The sequence below is a fragment of the Ovis aries genome, chromosome 16 (assembly GCF_016772045.2).
Source record: "Ovis aries strain OAR_USU_Benz2616 breed Rambouillet chromosome 16, ARS-UI_Ramb_v3.0, whole genome shotgun sequence".
Lineage (NCBI taxonomy): Eukaryota > Metazoa > Chordata > Mammalia > Artiodactyla > Bovidae > Ovis > Ovis aries.
The window spans coordinates 33,521,063-33,534,048 of NC_056069.1; the positions used below are offsets into that span (position 1 = coordinate 33,521,063).

General features: G+C 37.9%; 1 protein-coding gene across 8 annotated transcripts in view; it reads left to right on the plus strand.

Moving 5' to 3' along the window:
• The window catches only part of C6 (complement C6), an 84,492-nt gene that overhangs the window by 33,799 nt on the left and 37,707 nt on the right, over positions 1-12,986 (plus strand). For all 8 annotated transcript variants that reach the window (XM_042233825.1, XM_042233823.1, XM_042233826.1 and 5 more), the window contains 2 exons: positions 2,897-3,097; positions 8,761-9,001. In XM_042233825.1, the coding sequence (XP_042089759.1) occupies positions 2,897-3,097; positions 8,761-9,001 (442 nt within the window). The remainder of the gene's footprint in view (positions 1-2,896; positions 3,098-8,760; positions 9,002-12,986) is intronic.

Here is a 12,986-nt window from a genome sequence, read left to right on the forward strand (position 1 = left end):
TGGTTTTTAAACATTTACCCGCAGAATACTGGATCTACCCATGTAACTTAGTAACCCAAGCCTGCATGCCAAGTTTCATCAGGAAATAACAGCCTGAAATTCCTCATTCAGAAGAAAGTATATTCTTTTCGTTATCCATGTAGTTCTGAAACTCGTTCTACCTTAAGAAGCTACCTGAGTTGGTCTCTATCTATATGTCATTGGGCTGTAGATAATATTCAACTGCTGAGGAAGGTTTGAAAATGACCAGAGCCGAGGTCACTTACTTTCCTTACAGTAGCTCACTTTCCACTGACCCCTGTTAGCAAGCTATTACTTTGTTCATGCCATTAACAGGCATCTGTGCAAATCTAAGCTATTCCTCACTGAAAACAGCAGAGGAAGAGAAATTCAGCAGGCATCTGACTTCCATTCTTCTACAGTATCAGAGCATATTGAGACAATGGAATTCATGAGCTGGCTGGTACACAAAGATTAGAGAAGGCTGCTGAATGGAAGGCAGTTGGACAGGAAGTCAGAATGGAAGACGGTAGGAAGAATCTTGCCCCTCAGGGATCTCCCAAGTGCTAAATGCAGAGCTCTGTCACAGTACAACCCCTGCACCAGTCCCCAGAGTTGTATCACTATCTCAGGACACCTCATCTCTTTTCTTAAGAGTTGCTGCTTGCTACTGGCTGGACGCTAAGTACTCACTGTCACCAGCAAAGTACAGAGCGCAGTTATCACTAGTCTTTTTGATTCTTACCAATATACTGACCTACCTAGATAACATTTCTTGCTGCATCCTAAAGCCTGAAAGACTTCAAAGGTCTGAAGTGCCCCAAAGCCTCTCCAAATCCCTTGTGAAATTCATAACTTTAGGTTCTGTCTCTAACCCTCACATCACAAGCAACCAAGGGTCACCATCCTGTCCGTTCCCCCAGCCTCTCTCAACTGTTTTCTACCCCTCCCTACAAACCCAGCTCCTTTCTTCAGACACAAAAGTGAAATGTCGACACATGTCAAGCTCTAGGAGGTCATCAGCCCACAAGATCCACAGATAGTCAGGATGGGCTAGAAATAAGATGTAAAATGGGGATTAAAACCTTTTTCCCAGAGTTTGCTTAACATCTCTTTCTGGGAAAAGCTAGGAAGATGAAGTTAATCAGAGCTCACCAGCTGTTCTTTACACATCATGAAAAGAACTCATCTTTCTCCTTGTGAAATTGTCTTGGCTTTCCATATTCCTGTTCATGGAACAGCATTCCCATTCATTATTTCTCTCTCTCTTCCCACCCCTGCCCCCGCCCCCCACAGGCACATGAACACACACACACATACACCTCTTAGTCAACAACTTCTGTTGATTTACCTCCTAAATATCTTTAAAATCCACCACTTTGTCTCTACCCAACCAATGTTGCCCTCGATCTGGCCATTCTTCTTTTTCAACTTTTTTGCAACAGTTTTTTAAACTGCTCTCCTTGCCTCTAGTTTAGCTATAGTTAACACGATCTTTGCAAAACAATATGTGGCATCCCCAATTTTTCAATCCTTCAATTAATATTGTTAAAGAACTTATTAGATGCAAAATCTTGCCTTTAGAAGTCAATTCAAATGCTTTATCAGAATATAGGAGGCCTGGCCCCAGTTTCCCAGTTCAATTTTTCAGCATTGCTCAGCGATAAACTTGCTTTCTCACCAAGCTAACATACATGGTCAGATTTTCTCTGAGCTTCTTCCCAGGATACCCAATGTCCTTACTTTATATGCAAATATATTTTTTCTTTAAGGCGACACATCTTTTCTTACATGAGAGTTAATGTATAAAACTAAATATTTGTAGTCAAGCTTTTTAAACAAATATTAAAGAAATGTCAGCAACTACACTTAATTATGGTTGTATCGCTTTGTTGTTAATGGATGCACTTCATTTTTGGACATTTTAAAAGCTAACTAGCATGCACTGCAATGTCTCAGAGGAATCCTGAACTTTTGACTGTATTTTACTGTTGAGCAAGACTCTCTTGCAGCTGGGTTATTTCTTCCCTTGACTAATTGTGCAAGCTATTTAACTATGACATGTGGTTTGCCTCACAGTGCATTTTAATATTAAATAATTTAAAACAAGAGTTTTTTTCATTACCAACAAAACAAGCATTTTTAACATAAAGAGGTACTCTTCAATCAATCAAATTTGCAACTTTTAAAAATTTGTCTGTTGTTCTCTTCTTACTAGCATAACCATAGCAAGGGTTTACCTTGTGCTTGGAAAATTCATCAAGGACTCATAATTCAAGTTTCACTGGCTGCTTTTTCTCCTCCTCCCAGACCCGGTCAGATGAAAACCGATCACCACTTACCAGACAGAACCAATGGATTACTGGTGATTTGTTCTCTGTCTTGCAGACTTGGCCAGTGAAGTGCTAATGCCTAGTATATGAATAAGGCTGAGGGGTTCAGGATGGAGCCAGAGCAGAGTAGGACAAGATCTGCCCTCCACTTTTCTAGGTCTCAATTTTCTGAAAGATACCTTCCATTAGCTTAAAAAGAGCATCAAATTCACAGGCAGACTAAACTAGGTCTGTGTTCTTGTCACCTCACTAAATCTCAGTTTAGGAGTCATTTCCTTGATGGTAACTTCCCTAGTATTGCCTCTCTGAATGTTATAGTTATTTGTGGCAATCCCATTGGAAACATAATGCTACTCTCATTGAGTGTCTGATTGTCTCTCTCCCTCACTAAACTATTAACTTCCTGAAGACACGGACTAATACTATTCCTTGTTCTCTAGGAAAATGGGTCCACAATAACTGTTTACTGAATGCATCAATGAATGAATGATCATTGGATTAGGTGTTCACAAATAGCTCTAATTTCCTAAATTACGTTTTATTTCTTGTGGATTTTCCTCCAGGTGCAAACTAAAGAAGATGATTTGGAAACAGATTTCTACGACGATTTAATTGCCCTTGAAGATAATAAACATCAAGAAGCCTTAGGTTCTAGCCAAGCTACGGGCTCTTTTCATGTACCGATTTTCTATTCCTCAAAGAGAAGTCGAAGCAGCTCCCATACTTCTGCCTTTAAACAAGCCATTCAAGCCTCCCACAAAACGGTAATAAAAGTGGTTCTTGATCTTTTTAATTTTTCCTGAAAAATAACACTGATTCCAGCAATCATGCAAGGAGAAGGAGATCATTTTAATATCAAATAGTAGGATTTCTAACATAGATTTAAGTAGACTTACTTTTTTGTTGTTATAGCCCACTTCAAAAGTTATAGAGATAATAATGCCTTTTTTGCAAGCATTTGGCTGTGCTTGTGGTTGTGTTCTTGCTATTTTAACTTTTGTCTTATTATTTTAAGCGCATTTCTTATAAACCACATGTAACAGAATATTGTTTTTTTTTTTAACATAATCTGACAGTCTAGGGTCTTTGCTGGAGAAATTCAGCCAACTTCTATTTAGTATCTTTCTGAAATATTTAATCATGCTCCTTTCCTCTTTAATGTGTCTCACTCATTTAACTTTGTTGCTAGTTTCTTGTTTCTTTACTTTTCTTTGTCACATTTCTTCTTACTTTTTTTGGTCATTTTGGAAGTTCTACTAAACTTTTAAATTCTGCTGGTACTTACCTTTCTCTGGTTAATGCACATAATTAAACCAATGTCTTTCTTTTATTCCATGAGGTAATATATAGCCTCCACCAAAGGATTAATCATTTTTCTACTCCCCGCATTCCATTCCCACAATCTCCTAGCAAACATATTTGCTTCTTTCTTTCCCCACCACTACCACCACAAGCCTCCAAAGCCTTCAGTTTTATTGAGATAGAATCTTTGTATTCCAAGCTATTCCTAGGAATTGTTTTGTATTCTTTTTTATATTATATATGTTCATTAGTCATTTATTCTGGATCCCATCTTCCCTATTAACAATTCCTCACATAATACGATAAATTCCAGTTCAGAATATGTATTTTGTATTTGTGTATTTCTTTGTATGTGTGTATGTGTATATATATTACATAGTTCTATATCCCATATACATACTCATCACCACTTCTTCTTTCATCTTCCCTTTCTTGAGATCCTGTTCTCATTCAATTGCCATATTTCCAGTGTTTTCTTCAGGTAGGATACATGCAAAGTATATTCCCTAAATCCTTATATATATACAAATGTCTGTCTTTTCATTGAACAATAAAGATGCAAAATATCTTGACTGGATAAAGGAATCTTGGAACACAGTCTTCTTTTCTTGATAGCTGGTGGATGTTATTCTACTATCTTCTAATTTCTATTGTAACACAGGAAAAATTACATGTAAGCTGATCTTCTTTCTTTTGTTCTCTCTCTGAAAATTTGAAATTTTTAATACTCTAAGCATTGGACTTTATCTACTAATCTTGCCAGGAACTAATGGAACTTTTCAATACATAAAACTGCATTTTCATTGGTTAATCTTTCCTCATATCTTCCTTTTTCCTTTGTTTGCTTGTAAAATCTTCTAGATTTGTATTCCAACTCTTAAATGATTTAGGGGATAGATTTCTATTAGGCATTTTTAGACATTTACAAGTGTCTTTTAAAATAGTATCTATTTCTCATTACAACCACCACTCTAAGTAGGATTTGTTCTTTCCAAAGAGACATATGGGAAGATTGGGTCCTGAATCCAAGAACTTGATGGCAGATGTGAAAAGAATAGACCAAAGTACCAGTGTCAGAACCAAAGGCACCAGCACTGGAGGGCACCATTTTATTGCTCTTTATGTTTCTACCATAGTGCCCCTCATATTTTTTTTATTAATTCATTCATATACTTATGTAAGTATGAGTACTTATAATACTTTACAGATAAATTTTCCAAGCATTTCATTTGTCTTCAAAAGAACCCTAAGAGGTAATGTTGTTGTTCACTCAGTCATGTCCAGCTCTTTGCGACCCCATGGACTGCAGCATGCCAGGCTTCCCTGTCCATCACCATCTACTGGAGCTTGCTGAAGGTCATGTCTATTGAGTCGGTGATGCCATCTGACCATCTCATCCTCTATCGTCCCCTTCTCCTCTTGCCTTCAATCTTTTCCAGCATCAGGGTCTTTTCCAAAAAGTCGGCATTAGGTGGCCAAAGTATTGGAGTTTCAGCATCGGTCCTTCCAGTGAATATTCAGGGTTGATTTCTTTTAGGATTGACTGGTTTTATCTCCTTGCTGCCCAAGGGACTCTCAAGAGTCTTTTCCAACACCACAGTTCAAAAGTATCAATTCTTTGGCACTCAGCCTTCTTTACTATTTAACAGGTAATGGTAGATATTTTTAACATCATCTTGCAGATAAGTAGATTGAAGTCCATATATTTATTTTTAATTCAACTGGCATCCATCACAGACCTACGCTGCATCAGGCACTATACTCTAGTACAAGAAGCTAAGTGACTCTCGTGATCGTAAAATGAGGAAATGCCAGAATTGGGAATTGAAATCACTTTTCTAATTTTTGCCCACTATTCACATCTACCACATTCTATTTCAAGCTTCTTGCTTATCTTCATCAAACTCTGAAAAGAGTATAGCTCTAGTGATATGAGCATGTAAAAAAGAACAAAACAGATTCCTTTTATAACACAGATTGTTAGCCTACTTTAAAATTTTTTAATTTATTTATTTTTGACTGTGCTGGGTCTTCATTGCAACCCAGGCTTTCCTCTAATAGTAGCAAGTGGGAGCTACTCTCTACTCACAAGGTGCAGGCTTCTGGTTACAGTGGCTTCTCTTGTTGAGGAGCACGGACTTGGGCACACGGGCTTAGTTGCTCCACGGCATGTGGGATCTTCCCAGATCAGGGATCAAACCCATTTCTCCTGCACTGGCAGGCAGATTCTTTACCACTGAGCCACCAGGGGAGCCCCTGTTAGTTCACTTCTGAATGGATTATGGGTTATATCATGGATTATATCATGCCCCTCACACTTAACCAAATTATTAAGACAAGTTAGTGTCAGAAGTACCAGGAAGTAAAAATACATCTCCCCAGGTCCTTCTTTTAATTTACTGATTCAGATTATCTGGGATTGGGTGTGAGATTCTGGCTTTTTTTTTTTTAAGTCCTCCAGCTTGTGACTGAAGTGACTTAGCAGCAGCAGCAGCAGCAGCTTGCTCTAATATCATATCCAGGATTGGAAATGACTGCCCAAAAATATAGTCAAAGCTGAGGAGAGAAATAGAGGTGTTGAAATATATATGTGCGTGTGTGTGTATGTGTTGTAGTCCCTCAGTCATGTCCAGCTCTTTGTGAGCCCACCGGGCTCCTCTGTTCATGGAATTTGCCAGGCAAGAATACTGGAGTGGATATCCATTCCTTTCACCAAGGAATCTTCCCAACCCAGGGATTGAACTCAGGTCTCCTGCATTGCAGGCAGGTTTCTTTTATTGAATGAGCCACACGTGTGTGTGTGTGTGTGTGTGTGTGTGTGTGTGTGTATCTACACAGACACATATATACACCAGCTTCCCTGGTGGCTCAGAGGGTAAAGCATCTGCCCGCAATTTGGGAGACCTGGATTCGATCCCTGGATTGGGAGGATACCCTGGAGAAGGAAAAGGCAACCCACTCCAGTACTCTTGCCTGGAAAATCCCATGGACGGAGAAGCCTGGTAGCCTACAGTCCATAGGGTTGCAAAGAGTCAGACAAGACTGAGCAACTTCACTTTCGCTTTCAATATTAAGATTTGCTTCTCAGAATCAGTTTCTAAATGTCTCAAACATGCTAGAGAATACTTACAAAACTCTTATCTGTAGGTAAACAGCTTTTATTTGATCCTTTAATATCTGCCTCAAAGTGGAAACATTTCAGACTATTCACAGTATCAGATTCAAACATATGAAATTGCTGATATTCAACCATTTTTGACTTACAAGATTGGCAACTTTGTATGGTTCAACCCAACATCTTTGATTAGATCTGAACGGAATCAGGATATCTCAGGTTAAATAGAAAATGCTTCTGCAAACCTCTCTTAATCTTCAAATACTGAAAACAAGGTCCCACAAGCTTGAAAATCATTTCAAGCCCTTCAGTGGCGCTCAATGCTTTATTTTGTCAAGCACAGATCTCACTAAACATTGGTTGGTCAGACAGTCTGTTTCAAAGTCAAAATACTATTCAGTGAGTTTTTGGAATTGCTTTACAAAACTGAACCAACAAAAAGATGGTTAAAATAATGCAAGATCTCACAAAATGTTGAAATAGACCATACATAGTTAATAACTTGCTGTCAGGTAATTTTTTAGTTCAAAATAGCCAGTTCTAGCCCTTAGAAACTAGCAAATGGAACACCAGGGAGATGTTTGTGCTAAGCCGAGTTACCAAAATTTCACTTCTATTTCCCACAATTTCGTTTTTAAAGTGACCTGAAAATTTTGAACAGCCTATTTCAATGCGCATAACTAAACAGACATTTCAGATATTCAGGGAGTAAGAGTGCTTCTTCCTAAGAGCACAATGTCCCTCTGTCTTTCCAAGGCCACACCTCCATGACAAAATTCAAGTATTAAACCTACAGTTAATGGACACTTAAAATGTAAGCTCCATAAAGGCATGCATTTTTCTGCCTTGCTCACGTTTGTGTCCACTGCCTCTGAGATAGCTGAGAGAAACGTATTGAAGGGAAGAAGGGAGCAAGGAGAAAGGGAGAGCAGGAAGGAGGAAGAGCAAGAGGGAAACAGAGAGGGAGGGGAACGAATGTTGTCTCTTCCTCAGGCTTTGTGGTGTTTTTTTCTTTTTCCCCTTCTTTGTTAATAGTCATTTTGTGCCATAATTATAGCACATGGGAAGATAGCTGTTTAATAATTTGTAGCCATAATAATGACAGGTTTAACAATTCAACTAATACAGATTTTTGGCTAAAGTATGCCCCTCTCTTTTTATTACTTAAACATTACAATTTGCTAAAACTAAGACATCAGTTACAATATCTAAAATTTTTTAAAACAACAGTATATGTGGATATACTCATAAAACTCAGTGTCTATGGAAAAGGACAATTTAATGGAATGAAATTTGGGGCAGCTACCAACCACATAATCCTAAATTTACCTGACATAACAAGAGATGATTAAAGAAAAAAAGAACCTCCAAACAAATAGTTCTGTTTGTGGATGGAGGACAGAGGATACAAACAATTTTGCTTAATTTTACCGCCTAAGTAATTTTGAGTCATAGCATCTTGGAGTTGAAAGGAGTGTGAAGCGTCACAGATGAAGACTGTGCACAGGTGACTTTTCCCGGACAACTGAGGCCCAGAGAATTGATATGCTTTCCCCAGCTGGTGGACAAAGCTACGATTTGAATCTCATTGTGTAACTTCCAGCTAAAAACGTATACAATATTTTTTCAATTATTTGCATTAGCAAGACTTTCTAAATAAAAATGCAGTAGGGATGCACCCATGATTGACCATCAAGAAAGCAAGATTGACTTTTTGATCCTTGATTTCTTTTTGGCAGACAGCATATCCCTCCATCACACAATTTACATGATTGAGGTTATCTTATCTGTTTAGCATTTTGAATATCTAAGGAAACTGAACTGAAGGAAGAGGTACTGGAAAAATAAGATGAAAATTATCATTTTGTATGTGGGAACATTCAATGGACAGTTAACAATTATAATACTATGGTACAATGAAGCTGACAATAAACATTTAATGTTTGATACCTCAAGCTTTCATTACCTTTAATCATTTTTTTTTCCACTTCTTTCTTCTCTTCCATTTAGGCTTCCAGTTTTATTAGGATCCATAAAGTCATAAAAGTCTTAAACTTCACAATGAAAACTAAAGATCTGCAGCTTTCTGATGTCTTCTTGAAAGCACTTAACCATCTGCCTCTAGAATACAACTCTGCTTTATACAGCCGGATCTTTGATGAGTTCGGGACTCACTATTTCACCTCTGGCTCTCTGGGAGGCGTGTATGACGTCCTTTATCAGTTTAGCAAGGAGGAACTAAAGAACTCAGGTTCGATTTCTTCAACACTTATTTTTAACTGATAAGATACTGTGAATTGCATTTTTCTCTTACTCTATCCTTTCAGTTCTTTATCGACTTTATTTCGACCGTGCTTTATTTCCAAAATGATATGAAGAACAACCAAAATGTACATACTCAAGAAAATAAAAATAGAAAATTCAGGTCAAAAAAAGAAGGAGAAATAAATAGGCTTAACCTCTTTGGGCATCAGATTTGTCTCAGAATTTCCTGACATTTAAGAACATCATAAACTGCCTAGCAGTGGTAAACTAAAGAGAGATACACGCTATCACCTAGGAAAACAAAATTTGTCTTGGAACTAAACTCCAAAAAATAATTTACTTATAGAATTTTTATAGAAGATAATTTTATAAAATTGTAATTACAACAAATCCACTGACAGGTTTTTTGTTTTGTTTTGTTTTGTTTTGTTTTGCCACATGGCTTGTGGGATTTCAGTTCCCCCAACAGAGACTGAACCTGGCCCCCTAGGCAATGAAAGCACTGAGTCCTAAAGACTGGACCTAGTCATTTTCTTTTAATGACTTTAACTAAAAGCCAAGGGCAAAAGATGAAAAGCAATTAATAATTTGACAAGGGACTAAGTTAGTATGAGCCAGACATGCCCCTACTGGTGGCGAAGCTTGAAACCAGATGGGAGGCACTTTTCTTTGAGGAAAAGTTGCAATTTTATATCAGGGGATATAATCTGTGATATTTTCTGCTTACATATAAAATAATAATATAAATCTTGGTTTAAAAAATAACTTTTGATTTCTTAACTATTATCTTGCTGCTGCTGCTGCTAAGTTGCTTCTGTCATGTCCGACTCTGTGTGACCCCATAGATGGCAGCCCACCAGTCTCCCCCATCCCTGGGATTCTCCAGGAAAGAACACTGGAGTGGGTTGCCATTTCCTTCTCCAACGCATGAAAGTGAAAAGGGAAAGTGAAGTTGCTCAGTCACCAATATTCATTTCTATTAGAGCTTAAGTACCTTTTTATAAATTTGTTTTCAGGCTTCAGTGTGAAATGACACAGCATTCTTGTGATGCTTCTATCTTGAAAACATGGTTAGTAACTGTGTAATAACCAGAACCCAAGTGTCCAATTCTCCTAAATAAATCAGAATTCTTGATCATTTGACTCTTCTACAAAAGAAATCAGGAATTTATTTTTAAAAGACACCAAGCCAACCCTGGGGTCAGTAGAATTTCAATTCCTCTATTCTTATATCTCATTATGGCAAATAGTTACATTTAATGTGGGTTCCCTAAGTCTTTCCTACTTTAAATGAGCAGATATCCATCATGATCTGCTTTTAAAGAGAAGAGACGGGATATATGTCTTTGAAAAGGATTTTCAGTAAGAAGGTCTTCAAAATTTTTTGCCTGACAGAGTTAACTGAAATCCCAGAGATTTACACTGTGATGGGCTTTCCACATCACCTCTTACATTTCATTACAGTTATCCTTTCCACTGGAGTAATATTTGCTCACTGAATTTGATGTCTTTGCCATTGAGAACAGCACCAACATTAAAGCTGAGCACAAATGATTGGGGGAAGTCTCTGGCCCTTGTCTTGGTTTCATCTCACTCTAGGGATGAAATTATTCTGGTCACTGCTGCTGTAGCCCAGAAAATAATTTCTCATTCGATAAGCTATACTCATGCATTTACAGCAAAGCTGCTAAAGGCTTAGAGTTCAGGTCCGTTAAAGAACTATGTGAATCTTTAATCAAACATACAGGATTTTAATAGTTGAAGCCCCATAACTAAAATGAAGAGTGATGAGCTGTATTTTCTTCCTGAAATATTCTCACTTTCCTTCTCTTTCTCCTTTAATAAAGGTAGAGACTTTAGACACACAGATATACATAATAAGAGAAAGAAAGGGAGTCTGAGGTGTCATATAAAACTGGAAACATATAACCATGCACACCTACATACACATACAAACACTACACATTATACATAATATATATGCATATAAGACATATTCTTATGTTTTATATGTAATATGTAATCTTATAGTCATGATATATATATACTTCTCTGAGTCACAATAATAATACTGGAACCCAGTTTTAACTGTGGTTTAAGATGAAACACACTTAGAAAAAAATCTCATTAAAATGGAATTCTCCGGTGGATGTGCTTGTCTGTTTTTGCCCACTCTCTAGATGAATCCATATTTCAGCCTCCTCCCTTTTCCCCTTTTTAGTTCTTTCCCCCTTACTTCGCCACAATGTAGAGCTAGAGTTTAGGCTTAGTTTTATTTGCTTTATTCAATAAGAATTATATCCCTTGTCATTAATTTTTTTAAAAAATGATTCGAATACCTCAGAGTACTTTCTCTAGTGCAAGAAGAATAAAACAAAATTAAATTGCTTTTTATTTGCATCTCTTGATGTATTCCTCTATTCTGCAGTGTTCCACAGTCAATTTAAAACATTGAATAAAAAGTTGACCTTGCTCCAGTGTGCAAGGTAAAAAGAACTTCAGGGACACAGAGAAAACAGTAAACAATTAGAATATCATGTTATACAACATGCTAATTTTAAATTTCTTTTGCTGGGAAGTCATGTTCTGCTCTGATTGAAGAAGAAAAACTATTCACCCCACTGTTTATCAGTATGACATTTTTGATTGACACTGTTGATCTTTGCCCAGTCAGAGTAGCTGAGGACATTTCCAGAATACTCATTCCTGTGCCACATCAAACTCAGGTTTGAGACTGCAAGCGCTTCAGCATCAAGCATCTCCTTTGTCAGTGTGGACAGGGTCAGACATAAGCTACAGCGCGTCTTGTGGGGAAGAAAAGGCCAGTACGGAAATTCACTGATAACGCATTGATATTTTCAACACTGTGTGAGCAATACCGCGGCTCATAAGAGAGATTCATCATTCAAATCTTGAAGGAGTCCCCTGTAACCATCAGAAACTGAAAGGAATGAGGTTTATAGTTCATTAATTATGCTATAGTTAATGAATTGGTCACATGCAATTGAATTTTCATTTATAAGTCATAGAAGCTAGGGACTTGCCCGGCGGTCCAGTGGTTAAGACTCTGCCTGCCAATGCAGAGGATATAAGTTTGATCTCTGGTCAGGGAGCTAAGACCCTACATGACTCAAGGCCAGAAAACCAAAGCAAAACAAAAAACCCAGAAGCAACATTGCAACAAATTCAATAAAGTCTTTAAAAATGGCCCACTTCAAAAAATCGTTTAAAATAAATCATAGAAATCTAATGAAAGAATAAGAAAGGGTTCAGTTCAGTTCAGTTCAGTCACTCAGTTGTGTCCAACTCTTTGTGACCCCGGAATCGCAGCATGCCAGGCCTCCCTGTCCATCACCAACTCCCGGAGTTCACTCAAACTCACGTCCATTGAGTCGGTGATGCCATCCAGCCATCTCATCCTCTGTCATCCCCTTCTCCTCCTGCCCCCAATCCCTCCCAGCATCAGGGTCTTTTCCAATGAGTCAACTCTTTGCATGCCGTGGCCAAAGTTCAGCTTTAGCATCATTCCCTCCAAAGAAATCCCAGGGTTGATCTCCTTCAGAATGGACTGGTTGGATCTCCTTGCAGTCCAAGGGACCCTCAAGAGTCTTCTCCAACACCACAGTTCAAAAGCATCAATTCTTCAGTGCTCAGCTTTCTTCACAGTCCAACTCTCACATCCATACATGACCACTGCAAAAACCATAGCCTTGACTAGATGGAAGGGTTAGAGGACCATTAAATCCCTCACACTGCCTGAACATTTGACTGACCCATTTATAAGAACAATGCCACCGGAAGAAAAATGAGTCATATTTATTCAGCTTAATCAAAACAGCCATCTTTTTTGTTAGAAATTAAAATGCCAGGTACACACGAGGGCCTCAAACCAAGACTTATTTTTACTCCCAATCTTTGATTCATCTCTTTCAATGTGTCAAACTATTGAAAAAACTACAAAGTAGGAAGCC